At 42.8% G+C, this 21,204-nt stretch overlaps 1 protein-coding gene and 1 pseudogene across 1 annotated transcript in view; one reads left to right on the top strand and one right to left on the bottom strand.

Annotated features, from left to right (window-relative positions):
• Positions 1–12,575: 12,575 nt before the first annotated feature.
• Positions 12,576–20,120, bottom strand: LOC101716229 (ras-related protein Rab-28 pseudogene; annotated as a pseudogene).
• LOC101724992 (two pore channel protein 2-like) overlaps positions 20,049–21,204 on the top strand; it is a 33,262-nt gene continuing 32,106 nt past the window's right edge. Inside the window, exon 1 of the mRNA XM_004844330.3 lies at positions 20,049–20,218. Coding sequence (XP_004844387.1) covers positions 20,144–20,218 — 75 coding nt within the window. The 5' untranslated portion in view covers positions 20,049–20,143. The remainder of the gene's footprint in view (positions 20,219–21,204) is intronic.

The following is a 21,204-nucleotide window of genomic DNA, read 5'->3' as shown; positions in this document are numbered from 1 at the left end:
CCTATCCCTTTTTAACGTTTAATATCAATCAGCCATTGCCATGCATGATTAGCTAACATTGGTGTCTTGCCAACCTAATTCCAAGATCAGACCCTTAAACTCTTATTTGCTCTCAGCAATAGAGCACATGTGTAATTTTAAATTTTCTAGTTACTCAGGTTTTAAAAAATATAAACTAATGCAAACAGATGAAGTTTTTTTAATAATACATTTTACTTATCTCACTATATACAGGACACTGTCATTTCAACATGTTATCTGTCTTTAAAAATTTTTTTATACTGTCTTTGGAATCTATTGTACTTTACAATTAATAGTTTGAATACGGAATTTTCAGTGGAGACACTAGATTTCATAAGATTTGCAACTGAAAAAAGTAGACTCATACTCAAGTTGTTCTCAACACATGGATATTTTTATAATAAATGAGATTAGAATCAGTTTTAAAATTAAATGGGGGTCTGGGGATTTAGCTCAGTGGTTCTGCTGCCTGCCTCGCAAGCAGAAGGTTCTGAGTTCGATCCCTGGTACAAAAAAAAAAAATTAAATGGGAATTCAGTAAAATTTTTCAAAAATTAAAAACCCAGTTCTTCCACCTCACTAGCTACATTAGGGTCTAGTAACCACTACATTGAACTGTACAGGTCTAGGGACATGCTATTCCAGACTGATACAGATCAGAATTGTTGGGACAGGAAAAAGGAACACATTTCTAATGATGAAATTCACTGCGACCCTTGATGATTCCCACCTCCTGTGGTAGTCTTTGTATGATCCCTTCCTCTGGAGTGCCGGCGGGCCCTAGGACTTGCTTCTAACAGAATAAAGCAAAGGTGGTAAGACGTCAGGCCTGTGATTACTCTATGCTACACAGAATTTTTAGCACAGTGAAGACTCTCCTGGCAGCTTGATGAATTAAGTGGACATGTTGAAGACGTTCACACAGCAAAGAACTGCAGGTGACCCCCAGGAATGGCAGGATGCCTCTGACCAATAGTCATTTAAAAGCTGAAGCCCCCTGTCCTATAACCATGAGGGAATGAACTCTGCCCTCAACCTGAATGACCTTGGAAGCAGATTCTTCTGCATTAGATACTCCAGGTGAGAATACAGCTGATTTTTTTTTTTTTTTTTTTTTTTTTTGCGGTGCTGGGGATTGAACCTAGGGCCTTCACATTGAACTACATCTCCAGCCCTTTAAAAATTTTTTTATTTTGAAATAAGTTCTCTTTAAGTCACTAAGGTGCCCAGGCTGGGCTGGAACTTGTGATCCTCCTGCTTCAGCCTCCCACAGTGCTGGGATTACAGGTGTGTGTGCCACCGCTCCAGGCTCTCAACTTGTGTCTTGATTGCAGCCTTGTGAGATCTAACAGAGGGTCCTGCTAAATTGTACCTTAGCTCCTGGCCCATGGAAAGTGTAAGATAATAAAGGTGTGTTTTAAGCTACTAAGTTTGTGGTGATGTGTTACACAGGGTAAAATATGAGGGAAATACTGGTTTCTCCACTGTAATTCTCTATACTGAGCAACTCAGATCACCAAACAATATACTTGATACTTGTGATGTCAGGTATTGGAAGGGAGCACTCACCCACCTATTCAACTGACACAACTGAATGTCCTCCAGTTCAGTTTAATTATGACACTGTCTACTTGAAGATGGTGTCAGAGCCCTCAAGGTGAGGGCTCAGTGTGACAAGACTGCCCCTCACTTGATGTCACCTCTACTTTGGCTGTAAATCAAGGGTTCCCACAACTCTAACCTCAAGTTTGATTAATTTGCTAAAGCAGCTCACAGAATCAGGGAAACGTTTCACTTACATTTGCCTACTTGTTTTAAAGGATATAACAAAAGATGCAGGTGGACAACCAGGAGGAAGAGCTGTATAGGGTGAGGTGTGTGGAAAGGTTTGTGGAGCTTCCATTTCTTTCTGGAGGCTCCACCCTTCGGCCAGCATCTCCCATCTGAAACCAATCCTGTTGGATTTTTATGTGGCCATGATTGATTAAATCATTGGGGAATAGTGAGCAACTTAATCTTTCAGTACCTTCCCTCTCCCTAGAGGTTGAAGGGTGAAGCTACAAGTCCCAACCTTCTAATTATACCTTGGACTTTCCAGTGACCAATCCCTATCCTGAAGTTATATAGGAGCCAATCATAAGAAAGACACTCTTGCCACTATGGACAGTCCATGGATTTGGGGAGCTGTGTGACAGGAGACTAGACAAAGAGCAAATATGTATTTGTGGGTATCACAATCCCCAACTTGAAACTACTACAAAGCTACTGTGGTAAAACCAGCATGGTACTGGCAAAGAAACAGATCCAAGGATCAGTGGAATAGATTAAAAGATGCAGAAACAACTCCAGACATACTCAGCCGCCTCACCTTTGACAAAGGAGCCAACCACCCTCATTGGAGGAAAGACAGCCTATTGTTGGGAGGAATGCTACATAATTCTAGGGAAAAATCATTTGAGTAGGCCTAGTTCTCCTGCCTACAGCCCAGCTAGGACATTCCAGACATAATTGCATTTTGGCCTCTGGTGACAACTGAGACCTCAGTGATCCCCCCCACCCAACCCCCATGCTGCAATCTCCAGGACAAGACCACGCCTGTGGGAGACGCCAGGGAGGAACCAAATCTTCATCTACATAATTCCTCATTGTTCTTAGATTTCCACTGCCCCCCAGCTTTTTGTTACACCTTGTTTATCCCAATGTGAAGTACTGAACTCTATTTTTCATTTGTTACATTTGTTTCCCCATGTACTGAATAAAAGGTGGGGCAAGCTAGAGGGTTTTTGTCTTTGCCGCCCAGAGCAGCACTGATCAGACCCAAAGCTCAGCTTCTTCTCAGTCTCATTTGTCTACCTTTCCTGTAATTCGCTGTGTGCTGCCGTGGCTCACAGGAGACTAGGACTTATTGCAGAGGTTCTGGTAATGTCCCCTTCCCCTGTTCCCTACAGCCTATTTAATAAATGGTGTTGGAAAAACTGGATTTCAACCTGCCAAAGATTAAAACTAGACCCATATCGGGGCCGGGGATTTAGCTCAGTGGTTCTGGCGCCTGCCTCACAAGCGCAAGTTTCCAAGTTTGATCCCTGGTACCAAAAACAACAACAACCCCGCTCCCCCCAAAACTAGACCCATATCTATCACCATGCAGTAAACTAAGATCGAAGTGGATTAAAGACCTAAATATTAAAACAGAAACACTAAACTCACTGGAAGATAAGTTAGGTAGAACTCTTGAAGACATTGGCATAGGAAAAGACTTTATAAACAAAACCTCAGTAGCATGGGAACTAGCACAAAGAATCAACAAGTGGGATCTCATCTTATTAAAAAGCTTCTACACTGCAAGAGAAACCACCAACAGAGCTAAGAGACAGCCTACAATGGGGAAAAAATTTTTACCAGCTGTACCTCAGACAAAGGACTATCTAGAATATATAAAGAACTGAAAAAAATCAGACCCCCCAAATTCAAAGACCCAATCCAAAAATGGGCATCTGAAATGAACAGACATTTCTCAAAGAAGTAAAAGCAGCGAATAAACGTGAAAAAACGTTCAACATCACTGGTCATTCAAGAGATGCAGATGAAAACAACACTGAGATTCCACCTCACCCCAGAAAGAATGGCTGCTATCAAGAAATCAACGAATAACAAATGCTGGCAAGGGTGTGGGGAGAAAGAAACCCTTTTCCACTGCTGGTAGGAGTGTAGAATGGTGCAACCACTGTGGAAATCAGTATGGAGATACCTCAAAGAACTAGAACTAGAGATCCCATTTGACCCAACTATTCCCCTGTTGGGTATCTTCCCCAAAGAATTAAAAGAACCATACCACAGCAATATATGTGTACCCATGTTTTCAGTGGCACAGTTTGTAATAGCTAAAGCTTGGAAGCAGCCCAAGTGCCCATCAACTGGAAGCTGGATAAAGAAGACATGGTTTTTTTTTTTTTATAAAATGGAGTACTACTCAGCCATAAAGAATAAGAAACTAGAGACATTTATAGCTAAATGGATGCATATTGAAGCCATACTCTTAAGCAAAATAAATAGGACAGATGTGTAAATGCAGAATAGTTTCTCTAGTGTGAGAAACTGAAAGTGTAAATAAGAATTAAAATGATTAAAATGAATAATTGATAATTTGAAATAGGAAGAAAAGGTCCAAAAGTGTAGGGGAAGTGGGAGGGGAAGGGGAAAGGAAAGAAGGGGAAGGAAAAATTGTGAGAAAAGAAAAAAATGGAAACAAAGTTTTTGTAAATAGGGAAGGGAGCACAGGGAATGGGGAAAAAATAAGAACCAAGATACATCATGTACAGGTACAAGCACCCAATGATAAATGTAAATGTATTGTATACTTAAAATGTACCAATAAAAGAATTTAAGCAAAAAAAAAAGAATAACACATGTCTGGGAATAGACTTGACTACTCTGGCCACAGCACAGATGTTAGCACCACCCATTCACAACCTGACAAAAGGTCTTACCCCTAGCTGCACAATATATTGATATAAAAGGTAACACACCTTTAATTGAGCATGGATGTTCAGCAGTTGGGGCTTAAGATCATGGAATCCAGTGGTTTTACCAGAGAAGTAGCTGGCTTGGTAGATCAATAGCTTGACCTGTGAAAATGCAGTTGCATTACTAGCTGAAAGCCTGTAAGGGTTGAGTGGTGCCCTCCAGAATATGGACATACATTAAGCCACCAAGCACTCAATATATGATGCCAGCCTACACATTACCAGATATATAGGTCTTGGGTGGTGGAAACATGACCCTGTCACTGTTCTACTCAATAATGCTCTCAAATAATCTGCTTTCTTGCCTCTATGATCTGGGGATGTGGAGATGCCTGTATTTGTCAACTTCATGTCACTATAATGACATGCCTGAAGTAATTACTTATAAAGAGAAAAGATTTATTTTGGCTCATGGTTCTGGAGGTTCTGGTCCAATATTGGGCTGTGCCATTGTTTTGGGGCTTTGGTGAGGGCAGCACATCATGGCAGGGGTTTCCAGCAGAGCACACTGTTTGCATTATGAATCAGGAAGCAAAGCAAAAGGGAGAACAGGTTGGAGGTCCTACAATCCCCTTTTGGGTTATTCCCTCAATGATTCAAGGACCTCTCACTTCCTAAGGGTCTACAGTACCTCCCCAAAGCGGCACCTTCAAGACCAAGCCTTAATGGACTTGTGGGGGACGCTCATCCAAGCTCACAGCACCATGGCCAGTTCCATGGGCAACCCTGGTGGAGCGAGCCTCTCTTGCACCCTGTCCAGGTCCAGATGCCTGGTGCATCCTGGTGTGAAGATTTCAATACCTAGAAGTGCCTTTTCTCCCATGTTGTTTGGAGCGGCAGCCCATGGGAATGAGGCTACCTTGCTCCACTTACTTGATTCTGGCTGGGGTGAGACATCTCCATCCAGTGCAGTGATTGGAGGGAGCAGAACCCAGCAGTGGGGAGTAGACTTTTGTTGAGACCTAACTCAAAGGCCCACAGATGCCTGCCAAGGTCTGTTCCAGCCCCTGAGGTTATCCCCATGCTGGAAGGAGTGTGATATTAAATAGCAAATAAGAAACAACATTCCAGGGAGAGAAGAAGAGGAAAAGAAGGAAAGGGAGGGAAACTTAGCTGAAGAAGAAAGGAAAGAGTTTTGTATTTCAACACCTTTCAGGTCACTGTTCACCTGCTTTCTGGACAGAGGGCTTTCATTTTTATTTTGCTCTGAAGGCAGCTGTGACTTTATACTTTGTTCTGCATTCTGCTGAAGCAGCTCTGTCTCCTTTTGGCCTGGGGAGGTACTGAGGATGGTGCCAGCTCTGCCTCACTAGCCCTGGAGATTATTTTACAGCCCCTATGGCCCACTCACACATTTGTGAGTAATCTTATATTTAAACCTACCTCAGATCTTCCAAATTTGAGCGCACTTTTTCCTGCTGGGGCCCAGAAAGATACATCCTGCCACCTCCATCCCCAAAGACCCAATCTTTCTCCTGTGCTTCCTGTCAAGTTCAGCTGTTCCACTTGGAGCTATGTCTGTGAATTTGACATACTTTTTCTGAGCACCTCAGACGTATCCAAGAGGTTGACTGACAAATGGTTGGGAAAGAGTAGGTCAGAGAGATGCAACCGAGCAGGACACAGTGTGTGAAGGGTGCACAAGGTCCAGCAGCACCAGCCCCCAGATGGCTGCAGTGACATCAGGGTGTTCACAGATTCTCCTGTTCCAGGAGACTGCAGACACTTTGGCAAAAAGCTTTTGGGTAGGCAGAGGAACTTGCAGAAACCTCTCACTGCTGCATAAAACATCTTTGTCTTTGGACATCACATTAAAACCACCATGGCTCTTTCAGAAATGTCTTCTTTGTCCATTCACCTCATTGCCATAAGAATAAACCTGGGTCTGTGAAACATAATTGCTCCTCATTTTTCCAGATTCTGTATTTGTGAATTCACCAACTTCCCCAAATGTATGTGTAACCCTTAAATCAGTGCCTGTGGTGCTTAATACTTGCAGCACTTCTGCACAGATTCATGGACAGGTACAGAGCTGCAAAAAAATTGAGTCCTCGAATGTTCATGTTCCCAGCTGAAGTGGAACACGGTGACGCTCTACCTTCTTGTTTTAGCGCTCATATAAGTAAGTATCTTCTCATTTATGGAGTGCCAATTTTGAGGTGCTTTGTGTTGAGTTTGCTGTTTAAAATGACTCTGAGCTCAATGCCGAAGTGCTTTCTTGTGTCTCTAAATGCAAGAACTCTGTGATGTGTTTGAAAGCACATGTGTTAGACAAGCTTCCTTTGGGCCTAAGTTACAGTGCTGGTAGCTGAGCTCAATGTTGAGAGAAACCGAAACACATAAGAGAAGGTTACATATCTGTGGGTGATGGAGATGTTGCCCCCAGAGGCTAGCAGGTGCCCCACCCTGTATTTCCCTAGAGGTAATGGTTCAGTTTTGGCTCATTCATGTTTAGTGACTTTATGATAAGAATACCTAGAATCAACTGCACTCCAGCCTTTTTTTTTTGTACCGGGGATTGAACTCAGGACCTTGCGCTTGCAAGGCAGGTGGTGGAAATGCTGAGCTAAATCCCTGGCCCTCCAGCCTTTTGAGATTTTTCTAAAAATCTATATTCCAGGTTGAATATTAGGCGCAAGTGTGCAATTATGTGGGAGGAATAAGTTCCAGTGTTCCATAATGCAGTAGAGTGACTACAGTTTACAATAATTTCTCTGTTTTATAAAGAACTAGAAGAGAGGTTTGAAGCTTCCCAACACAAAGAAATAGTAAAAGCTTAAGAAAAAGGAAATGTGATTTACCCTGACTTAATCATTATATGTTGTGGCCGGGGATTTAGCTCAGTGGTTCTGCCGCCTGCCTTGGGTCCTTGCAAGGACCCAAGTTCGATCTCCAGTACCAAAAAAAAAAAAATCATTATATGTTGTATCTGTATATCAAAATACCACATTCTACCCACAAATATGTACAATTATTGTGTCCATTGGAAATAAATAATCTGTGATTCTATGCTCAGAGGCGTCTTTCTGCTCTTCTTTTCCTTTCTTTTTTGAACTTTGAAAATATAAGGGATTTTCAAACTCCAACCACTGTGAGTCACAGAAACACTGATTAATTATTTGTCTCAGTGATTCCCCAATATAATTAGGCATTAAAATCACCTATAGACCAGTTGCAAAATACAGCGTAGGGTAGCCAGTGCCAGACCTACTAAGGCAACATTTTCAGAGACAAGACTTATGTCTCCCTGCCACCCCCACCCCTGCCACCTCTCTATTTTCTTGGTACTGGGAATTGAACTCAGGGTCTTTACACGGAGCTACATCCCCAGCCTTTTTGTTTTTTATTTTGAGACAGGATCTCATTAAGTCACTAAGTTTCCCAGGCTGGACTCGAATTTGCAATCCTCTCTCAGAGAGCTGGGATCACAGGAGTACACCAGTCTGATTTAACAAGTGCCACAACTAATTCTGTTAGACAGCCAGCTTTGGGAAACGCTGTTGCAGACCTTACTTACTATGTATTCACATGTTTCTTTTGTATCTTTTTGCTCTTCTCCTTGTCTGTGTTCTCCTGGCAGCTCGATTATTGTGCTACCGTCTTAAATATGTGTCTCCTTTTCTCTTCAGCCCCAGAATATGTATTTCTCCACACACAGAAAGTTTCAGAATTGATGATGCAAAGTGAAACAAGAAGATGGTTCCTGTGCACAAATCTGCCTCTGGATAGGCAGGTGAGGAGTGACGTAGGTGAGACCCTCTTCACCATATATTAGCGTCAGAAGGAGCATGTGAGAATTGGATATTTGATATGTGACCCTAGAAATACCAGGTGACAAAAAGAAGATTGTTAAAGGGAATATCTCAAATTAACTCTCAATATCAGTGTTCCTACATTTGAGCAGTAAAATAAGAAAGAACTATAAATTTGAACCTTTTTATTATGAATAATTTGAAACTTACGCAAAAGTAGAAAGAATAGTATGATGATAAATGCTCATGTCCCCAGCAGACAGTTCCAACATTTATTAGCTTGGGGCCAATCTCATTGCGCCTGTTCACCTCTTATCATCCTGGATTAGTTTAATGCAAATTCAATAAATATTTTATTCTTAAGTATTTTGATGCTTATCTCTAAAAAGATAATAGTTCTTTAAAAAACAAATAGCACCACCATCACATCTAAAAATTTAATAATTTTTCTTTTTTGTACCAGGGATCAAATTCAGGACCTTGTGCTTTCGAGGCAGGTGGCAGAGCCACTGAGCTAAACCTGGGGCCCTAATAATTTCTTAATTTTGTCAAGTTTCCAGTGAGTTCAAATTTCTCTAGTTCATAATTTGTTCTTCTATGTTTTACAATTTGTTCAAGCCAGGACCCAAATCAAAACTGATTGACTTGCCTATTAAATCTGTTTTGGTCCATAGATTCCACTCCTCTCCTCTTCCTCCCTTTTTTTCTCCCAATTTATTTGTTGAAAAAACCAGAGAGTTTGCCCTAAGGAATTTTCCACAATCTGGATTTTATTAATTGGTTCCTTGGGTGTCATCTGACACATTCCTTGGTTTTTTGTAGTTCTTACAACACTGGTTGTTAGGTCTAGAGATTTGATCAGGTTCAGTTCCCAGTTTTTGGCCAGGATATGGCATAGGTGGTGCTATGTTCTTCTGTCTAGAGAGAAGGTAATAGCATTTTTCCTTTCAGTGATGGTGAGAGTCATAGTACATTAACACTTTTCTGCTGGAACAAAATGCTTGACACATACAACTTAAAAGAGAAAGGCATTATTTTGGCTCCATGGTTTCAAAGGTTTCAGTTCATGGTTGGGCGCTCTAAGGCAGAGATGTTACAGTGTGGAAGAGTGTGGTGGAGGAAAGCTGCCTGAGCCATGGCAGCCAGGAAGCACAGAGAAAGGGAAAATGCCACCGAGAGAAGGGGCTGGGGTCGAGAATATGCCTTTCCAGGTCACACCCCCAGTGACTTACTTCCTCCAACCTGGCCCCAGCTCCTAAAAGTGCATTCAGCTATGAACTCATCCATGAATTTATCTGTTGATGAGGTCATTAGCACCCCAGGATTAATCAAAAGACCCATTTCTGAACACACCAGCCTTTGGGGACTTTTTTGGCATCTGTTTTTAAAAAAATTTTTATGAAAAAATAAAACAAAACATCATAGTCAAATAATAACAGAATAACAATAGTTATTACACTGTGAATCATTATCTTTAAAGTAGTTACTCAGAGTACAAGACATAAACCAAAAAGATTCTTACAAAAAAGAAACAAACAGATAATAACACTAAACTTTCTTTTCAATGAACAAAGATCAACTAGGAGTATAAATGAAATACATTACCATAGATATTGAAACTTTTTTTTTGTCCTTAAATTCTTTTATTGGTACATTTTAGGTATACAATACGTTTACATTTATCATTGGGTGCTTGTACCTGTACGTGATATATCTTGGTTCTTATTTTTTCCCCATTCCCTGTGCTCCCTTCCCTATGAAACATTTTTTAAAAAATGGAATTTGTTGCTCTCTCTTATCTATCTATCTATCTGTATATATTCCACAAAAATGTGTACACACTTTAGGAAAAGAAAAATAGTGTGACTTTTTTCAACAGATCGTGTTACCCTTATATGGGGGATCCTAGAAAATTTCATGTATTGAGAAAATCTACTACACTGCTGGCTCTTAGAGGAGAACCTGAAAATTCATGTGCAGCAATCTCAATGACCAAGGTTACCCAAGCAACAGTTCTCCATACTAATAAATGTCTGGAAGCTAATGGCCACCCCTTTGAGCACCTCTTGTAATTGTAAAGGCCAAAGGTAAGGATGTCTCAATAAATTTAGTATTTGTATATGTATATATTTTTGGACTCTGTCCATATGTGTGTGTGTGTGTGTGTGTGTGTGTATTCTCATATAAGAGAAACCATGCAATATTTGAACTTGTGTACCTAACTTTTTACTAAATATGTTCTCAAATTGCATTCATTTACCTACAAATGCCTTGTTTATTTTTTTATGACAGAGTAGTACTCCATTGTGTATAAATACCACATTTTCCATATCCTTTCATCTGTTGATGGACATATGTGCTGTTTCCAAGATCTAGCTATTATAAATTGTGCTGCTATAAACATGAGTATGCATGTATTCCTGTAATATAATGATTTTAACTCTTTTGGGAAGATACCTAGAAAGGGGATAGCTAGGTCAAATGAAATTTCTATTTTTAGCTTTTTGAGGAATCTCCACACTTATTTCCATAGTGGTTGTACTAGTTTACATTCTTGGGAGACATTTTTGATCCAAAGCATAACAGATGGTCATTGTCCTCATCTGCAAATTCCTCAGGGACTGCAAATGGTTATATTTTAATTCTACATTTCTTTCTCAGCTGGACTACTTAAATAAAAAGAACTTCCTTTTATCCACTAGTTGATTATCCTGAATATAGTTTTTTTCCCCCTATTACTGGGTATTGGACTCAGGGCCTTCATACTGGGCTAGATCTCCAGCCATTTTTAAGTTTATTTTTGAGAGTGTATCTCACTGAGTCGATAAGTTGCCCAGGGTGGGGTCCAACTTTTGATCCTTCTGCCTCAGCTTCCCACTGTGTTGGGATTATAGGTACGTCCCACCATACTCAACTCTTGACTATAGTTTAAGAAAGTGGGATATATACTTGAATTTTTCCCTCTGTTTTTATCAGTTTTCTAGATAAATCACGAGTTGGTAAAACATCAGAATATCAGAAACAGCCTGATTTACAACAATGATCCAATAGGATATTGTTCTGGGCACATTTGTACATCATTTGTAGGAGAAATTTTACATGGAGCATCAGTTGAACATTGATCAAAAGTCATAAAGCCATGTCAGCTGAGTATGATACAGTACACAATGACCATGATACAGCAATAAAAATACAATATCAAATACTCACTACTTTGTGAGTTACAAGCTGCAGTATAGACTGTTATGGTTTATATCTCGATGTCCCCTCAAAGCCTCACACGCTCACAGGTGGGACTTTTAGAGGTGATTGGATCATGGTTGTGTGACACTGGATTTGTCCACTGATGGGTTTATACTGGGTGTAATGTTGAGAGGTGAAATGTAGTGGGATGAGGTGGGTCACTGTAGATGTGGCCTTGTACAGTATATATCCCTCCTTCCTTCATCCCTCTCTGCTTTCTGCCTGCCATGCCATGAACTGTTTCTTCTCCACCATGCCACACTGCCTTGAGGCCAGCCAACTATGGACTGAAATCTCTACAAACTGTGAACCAAAATAAACCTCTTCTCCTTTAAGTTGTGGATGTTGGGTATTATGTCTCAATGATGAGAAAGTAACTAAGACATAGACAATTTAGGTCTCTTGAAAATATGAAAAAATATTTCTATTACATCCTTACTTCAAGCATATTTAGATATAGCTTTGTATTTTTTTGGCTCAGAATAAATGGCAAAAAAATTGTGTTAAGTAACTATGGGTGAAATGTATTCTTGTTTCAATATTTGCACTCTGAAGTGTACTTTGATATACACGAATTCAGATAGAATGAAACTGTGCTAGGGCAAAACCCTAGCTGATGATCAAGACTTGGATAGGTTTCATATTTGGTTAAAAAAAACCCTTACATCAGGAAATAAGAAGCCAGGACATAAAGAACCTAAGTCATTCTTCTGCAGTTGAACACTTTTACTCCAGAGAATGGGCATTCCATTTTGATTTCCAAGTGTGTGATCCCGAGGTTGAATTTCTTTCCAGTCCCAAGGGGCTGCTGACTTAGTGGTGAAGGGAGGCAGAAGGAAAGTGATACCTGTACTACAGCAATGCTCACAGACAAGACAAGCTCCTGGGCAGCCCTGAGCCTACTTGGAAGTGAAGAGCAGCCAGCACTATCTGTACAGAAGAAGGATGCACCTTCTTCAATGCATACATAGCGCACTCAGGGAGGTCCATGCTCTTGACACAGGTCCTGGTGCTAGCTAACTTACAGTGTCTGCCTTCACCATCTCTGTGACTGTTTTATTTCTGCTTTCATTTGATTCCCAGGATTTCAGCCATAGCTTTCTGAAAACAGAGGAAGAGCATCTCCTGTCTTGGTTGAGACATGGTGGCTACCGAAACCATTGGTTTCGGTAGTGGTCTGTGCACCTCAGGTTTTTTCTGTTTGCATAGGCTCCAAATCAATTTTATCATCCACCAAAGCACCCAGGGCAGGGCTTTTCATTTTCATTTGTTTTCTTCACCACAGCATACCAGTTTTCTAAATTCTCAAAGATTTGATAATTTGTGATGTCATATATGAAGAAGATTCCCTGTGCTCCACAGGTACACTTATCTTACCCCTTGTCTTTTAGTCTGTCCTCCTATATCCCTAACTTGAAGAATAACATTCAAATTTCCTTACAGTGTTATCCTTTTCAAAAAGAAATCCAGTGCTATGATATGTTTGGGCTGTTTCCCAAAAGTGTCTGAAGCACAACATGTAGCTAGAAGTCTTCCTGCCCACCCTCAGTGCAACGATTTTCAGTTGTCTGTTCTGGGCCTCCCCCTCAGAGTCCCATAAAGTCCGCAGTACTGGCACACCCCTGACTCCAGTGGAGAGAGGGAGAAAGGGTTGGAGGAGGCCTCTGGGGTGGGAGAGAGGAGGAATGATGGGGTTGGACTCCCCACCCAGGCATCTCTACAGTCCCTGGAGGGATCCAGGGAGAATCAATGGGCGCCCTCTTGCCCACCTCCCCTCCCCACTCTCTAGTTATATTTTTTACATTATTAAAAATGCATAGACTTTAACATACTTAATGTTTCAATCATTGGCATATTATCTTTATTGGTGCTGAAATGTTCTCATGGCTACCCATTCATTCAAGACAGTTCCCGAGTCCTTTTGACAAGCTCCTTCTAGTCTCTGCCTCCTTGCTTTCTGGTGTGACAAAATATCTCAAGTTCATTTGTATATTTCTTTCCCCAGGACCTGGAACCAGCCATTTCTCCAAGGAGTTCTGATTTATTTGAATAAAATAGGCTATTAAAAAACTACAATTTGAGTGTTAGAAGGGCCCTTAGTCATCTTTCCCCTACAGATAATCTTTTAAAAATGTTTGTAGTATATTCTTCCTTTGTTTATTATTAGTATATGTTTGAATTACATAAAAAAATCCATTCACCATAGGGAATTAGTTTTTAATATGAACAAATATATTTATATATTCATGCCTGTCCCCCTTAGACAAATGGCAATATGCCATACACGCTTTTTTCCACCTTCGTTTTTCACTTAACATATCCTGATCATTATTCCATAGTATATAGAGATATCCCCAATTCCTTTTTATAGTTGAGCAGTACTCCATTGTGTGACGGTAACTTAGTTGACTCTTCTCTTTCTTGGGAAGAGGAGGGAGACATAGTATAATTTGTTTCAAATTGAATAGAATTTTATTTTTTTAAAGCTTTTATTAATATGTATTAATTATGTATTAATGGGTTATCAGCCCATTCTTAGTGGATGTTTGAGTTGGTTTTCTGTACAACTGGTAAGAGCAGTGAATTTACAAGAAGAAATATTAGTGCAAGTGTGTAAGGAAGAACTAACCTTACTCAAAGGGAAATCTAACCTCTGACTTCAGCTACTAGGAGGTAATCTCTAGGCCCCTACAATATCCTGTCAGATAGGAGTGTTTGTGTTTGTGTGGGGACTTTGGACCACGTAGTATCAGTTCTAAATTGCAGAGAAGTTAAAGAAAAGGAATTACCCTGACCTCAGAGAGAGGCTGGAGACTAAAGGTCAGCCATGTGGGCAGTATGTAGTCAAGACCCAGTGAAAACTCTGAGCACAAACACCTTGATAAACCTCCTTGGCTGTGCATTGTCATACATCTTGGCTGGAAGAAAGTAATCTTATCCAGGACTCTGCTAGGATCAGATGACCAAAAGCTCTGCATTTCACTGTAGCTTTCAACAAGTCTTAGAAAATTAGTGAACCTAAAGGTGGTTTGAAGATCCCATCAAAAGTACAGCTGTGTCAAAAGTGAGGACAGTCTTCTGAGGACTATTCCCTCTGACTTTGCAGTTTGCTTGACTTCTCCTAACAAGAAATTAAAGTATTTTGAGAAAACAGATTTGCATAAAAGTGTGGACTTTAAAAAAATAGAGAAAGAACCCAGATGAAATAAAACAGCTGGTTCCATGAAAAAACCCACAACAATGGTCTAGGTTACTATTGTTTTGAATCTCAATTTTGCTAAATAAAATTTTCAACATGTAAGCAGATCATCCTTTTAGACTGCAAACTTTATTTTTGAAATCTCACATGGCTTCAAAAGATATATAGCTGTATATAGCTAAGCAAGACAAAGTGACGGCAACAACCCCTTTCCTTGAGGACAAATAAGCAAATAGCCACCTTCCCTTCAGACCTCTGGCCTGGTGCAAGAAGGGCCCTGGGCTCCCACTGGGCTGGGGAGGGTGGTGGGGATCCTGAGAAGAGTGTCTTCTTGCAGTCTGTCACAGTCACTTTCCTCCTTGTTGGGGCAAATACTTGACAGCTACAACTTAAAGTGGGAGAGATGTGGGCCGGGGATTTAGCTCAGTGGTTTCACTGCCTGCTGCACAAGCAAGAGGACCCAAGTTCAATCCCCGGTACCAAAAAAAAAAAAAAAAAATGTGGGAGAGACGTGTTTTGGCTCATGGTTACAGTTGTGGTTGGCTGGCTCCAAGGCAGAACACATGGTGGCAGACCCTGGTGGTGTCACTGTGGTCAAGAAGCAGAGAGAAGGGAGGAGCTGGGGCCAGAGATCTACTATCTACGCTTCCAGGTCACACCCCAGTGACCCACCTCTTCTGACCACACTCTGCCTCCCAACAGGAAGTCAGCTATAGTGTTCCCAGGGCCCAATCCTCTTTCAGAAACCCACCTATGACCACATGGGGCCTTGGGGAGTTGCAAGATTTTGGTGGAAACCACCTCATGCCACTTTTAGGAAGTCCTACTTAACAAATATTTATTGAAAACTTCTTTTAGGTGCTTGAAAAATACCTATGACAAAACAAAGTGCTTGTGGAGATTACGTACTACCAGGTGGAGATGATAATAAACAATAAACACAAGAGATGAAAAGCGACCCAATGTGGTGAAGGTGATAAGGTTAATGCAAGGAGGAGAAGACCGGGAAGAGGTGACAAGAGGGCAGGTGTGGGATGAAGAGTCACATAGGGTGGTGTGGTCTGCCTCCCTGAGAAGGGGGATGGCTGAGCAGACATGGGTGTCTGGAGGAAAACAATCTCACAAAACCCCATTGGATTCTAGAGGATAATAAGCAAATTGAATTTGGCAGAATTCTCAGCTAGTAGAGGTTTTCCTCATACTCTCAGGTGGAACTACCTACCAGGTGCAGCGAGTACAGTGGAAATGCCTTTATGCCAGGAGGCCTGAGTATGTCATGCCAGTGCCACCAACTTCAAGCCAGGTGGGTTGATTCTTCTCTCTGAGCCTCTGTTTCCTTGGCTCTGAGGTGGGGATGGTAATCAGTACCTGATATTCACTGAATTATATCCTTCCCAAAATTTATATACTGAAGTCCTAACCCCCAGTATCCCAGAATATGACTATATTTGGAGACAGGTAATAAAGGTAAACTGGATTCCTTAGGGTAGGACATAATCCAATACAACTGCCCCTGTATGAAGAGGAAACGTGGGGACAGACACGCACAGGGAAGACAACATGAAGACAGGGCGGGGGGACGCCATCTACAAGCCAAGAAGAGAGTCCCTACCAGCATCTTGATCCCAGACTGCTGGAAATAATTCTCTGTGGTTTAAGCTTCATAGCCCTTGGTACTTGGTTATGGCAGCCTGAGCTGACCAGTACAGTACGAGAGGGTTGTTATAGGATGTGATCTGTGACAAATGGCTCCTCAAGGCTCTGCACAAAACTCTGACTCTTTCTCACCATCAGCAGATATGCCACCAGGAACAGGCACACTCAGGCATTGTTCCCATTGTCTTTATCACTTCCATCACAGAAAATATTTTTTCATGAAAAGGACAAAATTGTTCTTCAATTCTAGTCCCACATCCGTGTCAATTTTCCTATACACAAACACAAGTAATCTAGGCATATAGTTTAAAATGAAACCTTATAGGCAAATATATAATTAGAAGAAAACATTTCCTCCCTTCATGCTTTTTTTCTGGTACTGGAGATCGAACTAGGGTCCTTGCACTTGCACAGCAGATGGCGAAACCACTGAGCTAAATCCCCGCCCCCCTCCCTTCATGTTTTTACCCCTTGCCACATGCTCAAGAGCAAGCACTGATTATGGTTTATTTATGTACCCTTCCAAGAAAATATTTTATGCATCTGTCAAAAATAGAATATATGCATTCCTTTATAAGTTTCACATGAGAGTTCAAACTCCTTGCAGGGTGCTACTTTCTCATCCTCACTTAGGATTTTGCAGGATTTCCCCTATTGGCCCTGCAGATCACCTTGTACTGTATAACACACCTAACATAATTCGAAGCCTAAGGTCAGACGTTTCTGTCTGCACCTCTCAGCTCCATCATCTGCAGCAGTGCCATCTTCACCCTGGGTTGTTAGAAATATGTGTTTTTAAAAGTGTACATTCACAGGAGAGGAAAGAGAGACAAGGAAATCTCTCCCCTTAAGTGCACAACTTCTTTCCAGTCAGGCTGTGCCAACATAATTGCCAGGAATAATTGTAGCCAAACAAAGTGCCCTGTGAGGACTGGCCTGGACCAAGCTGCATCTTCCTCTTGATAAATTGGGGTGAAGACCTGACCCAAGCTTGGGATGCTGGGATGGGGTGGGTGTGGCTGGTAGGTTGGGGGCAGTCCTGTCTGCAGTAGGGAGGCTATAACTCCACTTGCACATATGTGGTTAAGCATGTGCAGATAAACTGAGCTGTGGAGAAGGCTGTTCATTGACCAAAGTGTGCAAACATTGGTGGTTATTTTTTTTCATTAAGTTTATTGGTACATTTTAGGTATACAATACAGTCATATTCATCATTGGGAACTTGTACCTTTATATGATGTATCTTGGTTTTTATTTTTTCTCCATTTCCCTGCCCTCCCTTCAACCCCTCCACCCCTCCCTATTTATAAAGACTTTGTTTCCATTTCTCATATTTTTACCTTTCCCCTACCCCTTCCACTTCCCCTACCCCTTTAGACCTTTTCTTCCTATTTCACATTATCAATTATACATTTTGATCCTTATTTACACTTTTAGTTTCTCACATCAGAGAAACTATTTGGTATTTACACATGTGTGTCCTATTTATTTCACTTAAGAGTATGGCCTCAATGTGGATCCATTTAGCTATAAATGTCTCTAGTTTCTTATTCCTTATGGTTGAGTAGTACTCCATTTTATTTTTAAAAAACCCCACATCTTCTTTATCCAGTGTCCCATTGATGGGCAATTGGGCTGTTTCCAAGCTTTAGCTATTACAAATTGTGCCGCTATGAACATGGGTGAGCATATATCACTGTGGTATGATTCTTTTAATTCTTTGGGGAAGATACCCAGCAGAGGAATAGCTGGGTCAAATGGGACCTCTAATCCTAGTTTTTTGAGGTATCTTCATATTGATTTCCACAGTGGTTGCATCAGTCTACACTCCCAACAACAATGCAGAAGGGTTCCTTTCTCCCCACACCCCTGCCAGCATTTGTTATTGGTTGATTTCTTGATAACAGCCATTCTTTCTGGGGTGAGGTGGAATCTCAGTGTTGTTTTCATCTGCATCTCTCCAATGCAGTGGTGGTTATTTTTGATTAGTCATTCCAGCTCCTCACAGTGAACATATTAACATTTTATAAAACAAAAGAAGCCAGTATAAAAGATGCTGGCATAAAACAACTGTTCTATAAATTACCCTTTAAGATAGAAACAGATTATTTGTCTTTTGGCAAAAGCATGTAGAGAGTTTCATGTAATCCACACAATAGTTGCAAAAAGTAATTTAGACCCTTGTAGACACAGATCTTTGGTTAGCTGATATGAATTTGGCTTTACCATTTCAGCTGCCATATGCCTGCTCTGTGCTAGAACCTGGGATTCAAAGATGTAGGTTTCCTGTCTTTTTTCTCCAACAAGTGCTTGTGACTTACTGGGGCAGAACACTATCTGAGAGTAGATGCACCCAAGCCAACTGTGATCGTTTTCCTGAAGAGGATGTGGAGCAGAGAGAAGTGATCTATTGCTAAGGGGCACTGTAGGACAGCTTCAGGGGTGAGAGCTCCACTTTGGTGTTGAAATGCAGGCTAGTGATCTAACAGCTTAAACAGATTAAAATAGCATCCACTTGTGATCTCACAGCCCCAAGGCCGGGGTGGATTCTCTGCTCAGGGTCTTACACTGCTGCCATAAAGGTGTCAGAGGTCTCTGGGGAGACTCTGCTTTCCAGCTCATTCAGATTGTCCCAGAATTTAGTTCCTTGCAGTCTCCTGAATCCCCAGGGCAGCAGCATTCTAACCAGGCACACAGAGTCCCATGTGGACTCGGGTCCCTCTCACCTCCCTTCTGTCTTCCTCTGCTGGTTTCATGTGCTTTTGTGATCCAGGGGACCAATCTAGATAATCCAGGATGACCTCCCTATTGTAAGGTCATGTGATGAGTAACCTGAATTACATTTGCGAAGTCTCATTTGCATGCAAAGTAACAGATTCCTAGTCCCAGGGATTAGGTGTGGAATCTTCTGGGGGCGTGATTCTGCTAGCCACAGTCCCTGAACTCCATCTTGCCTCCCATCAGTACTTAGTGTGGAGTTCTGAGGAACCGCCAGGAGGGAAGCCATGCTTCCCAGGTGACAGGGCCTTCACAGCCCCCGCAGATGGCTCCCTCGTGTGTGGGCAGTGTCAACGAATTTAGTTAGTACAGAACTCAGGATCACTTGCCCTTGCCAGCCAAAGGAAACTCAAGAGTTGACTTACAAGTATTTATCACTGTATTTTAAATTCATGACTAACAGTTTTAAAAAATTTGAAATAGGCTCATGAAAATCCAGATTTCTGCTTTCTCTTGAAAATTGAGCATCTCTGGCAAACCTGAGTTCCAAGTCAGGCTGGAACTGGGGGTGCCCCACCAGAAGACTGGGGTGTGGGCCCCCGCTTCCTGGAGGCTCCTGCCGCCCTCCCGGGTGGGACACAGGATCCACAGTCGGTCCTGGCGCCGACTCCCTTAGGACGGAAGGGAGCCAGCATTTAGAGACGCCGGCCCGCGGCAGCCCCTTTAACTCGCCTAACAATCCCAGGGCAAGGTACTTTAGTGTCCTGCTGACCTGGGCCCTTCTCGCTCTCGGGGCGCACAGCCGTGCCCTCGGGCCGCGGGGCTCCGCATAGCCTGCACCCGCCCAGCTCTGCCCCGCAGCCCGCGCGGCCCTCCCCAGGAAGGGGCCGGAGCCGGGGACCCGCCGTGCTGGCCGGCGCCCGCCGTGGTCACGTGAAGGCCGGGCGCAGAGGATCTGCGCCTCCGGGGAGGGCAGAGTCCGCCGGGGCGGCCACTACGGTCCCGCATCCCTGCCTGCGCCCCGCGCCACGATGCCCGGGATCCAGCTCGGTTCGGGGGTGCAACGCCTGCGCCCCGAGCCCCAAGAGGAGCTGCCCGCCCAGGAGGTAAGGGGGCAAAGCCCGAAGCGCCTCCCGCCTCGGGACCGCCCCTGGGAGCTCAAACCCGCAGAAAGCCAGCGCCGGCTGTAGGGACTGGGGGGTCCTGCGGGGGGCAAGAGGGTGAGCAGCTCTCTTAGGCCTGGGAGCCCCGTGTCCCAGATTTGACTGTTCAGCCGAGAGGCGCACAGACCCTGGAACGCAGCCCTGCGCGTTGGGGTCAATTGGGGAGCTGTCAGCCTGTGCCGCGGGGACCGAGCCGGGCTCGAAGCCCGCACTCCGAGTGCAGGAAGGGTCGAGCCCCACGAAGCAAGCGAGGCACGACCTCAGGCGGGTCCCCCGACCGTGCGACCCGCCCTGCGCTTCCTGGCTGCTCAGAAGCAGTTCTGTGAATGTGTCCTGAATCTCCGTGACTGACCGGTCTCCGTGATCAGCAGGTCATACCCGGTTCCCCAGAGGCTTTGCCATGCCCTAATCTCCTGCCCCAGTGTCACCCCTGCTTGGTCACCTACCAATGGGCCCCTGGAGCCTGCTGGAGGGGTCCATAGAGCAACATTTTCTGTGTGGATTTAAAGTCCCGTCTGGTATACTGGGCTTCCTCTCTGGGCTGCTGATCTCCCACAGAAATTTGGCCACTTCCAACAGGTGGGTTGTGCCATAACCCCTGACCTTTAAGGAAGCAGGCCAGGAAGGAGGAGGAGGTCCCAAGCCAGGCCTTACTCTCCCTGATAGAGTCTTCAGTGGGAAGAAAATAATTTTAATCTGAGAATATTGACCTCCTTCTATGCACTTTATACCTTTTTGTCTAAATAAGAGAGGAATGCAATACTACTACTGATGATGATAATAATAATAGTAATAGTAATAATTATAATTTGAGACCTCAAGAAATGGAAGGAGGACAGAAAACAGTCCAGAGCTTTGGCTGATTTCTTTTGCTTGGTGGCATCTCCAGGACTCAGATCTTTTACAGCTCAGTGTCTTTCACAGGCCTT

This window comes from Heterocephalus glaber, unplaced genomic scaffold, assembly GCF_053883595.1.
Source record: "Heterocephalus glaber isolate CG9 unplaced genomic scaffold, H.glaber_assembly_v1.0 deba00000470, whole genome shotgun sequence".
Lineage (NCBI taxonomy): Eukaryota > Metazoa > Chordata > Mammalia > Rodentia > Bathyergidae > Heterocephalus > Heterocephalus glaber.
The sequence above is the reverse complement of the archived record's forward strand: the minus strand, read 5'-3'. Positions and strand labels throughout refer to the sequence as shown.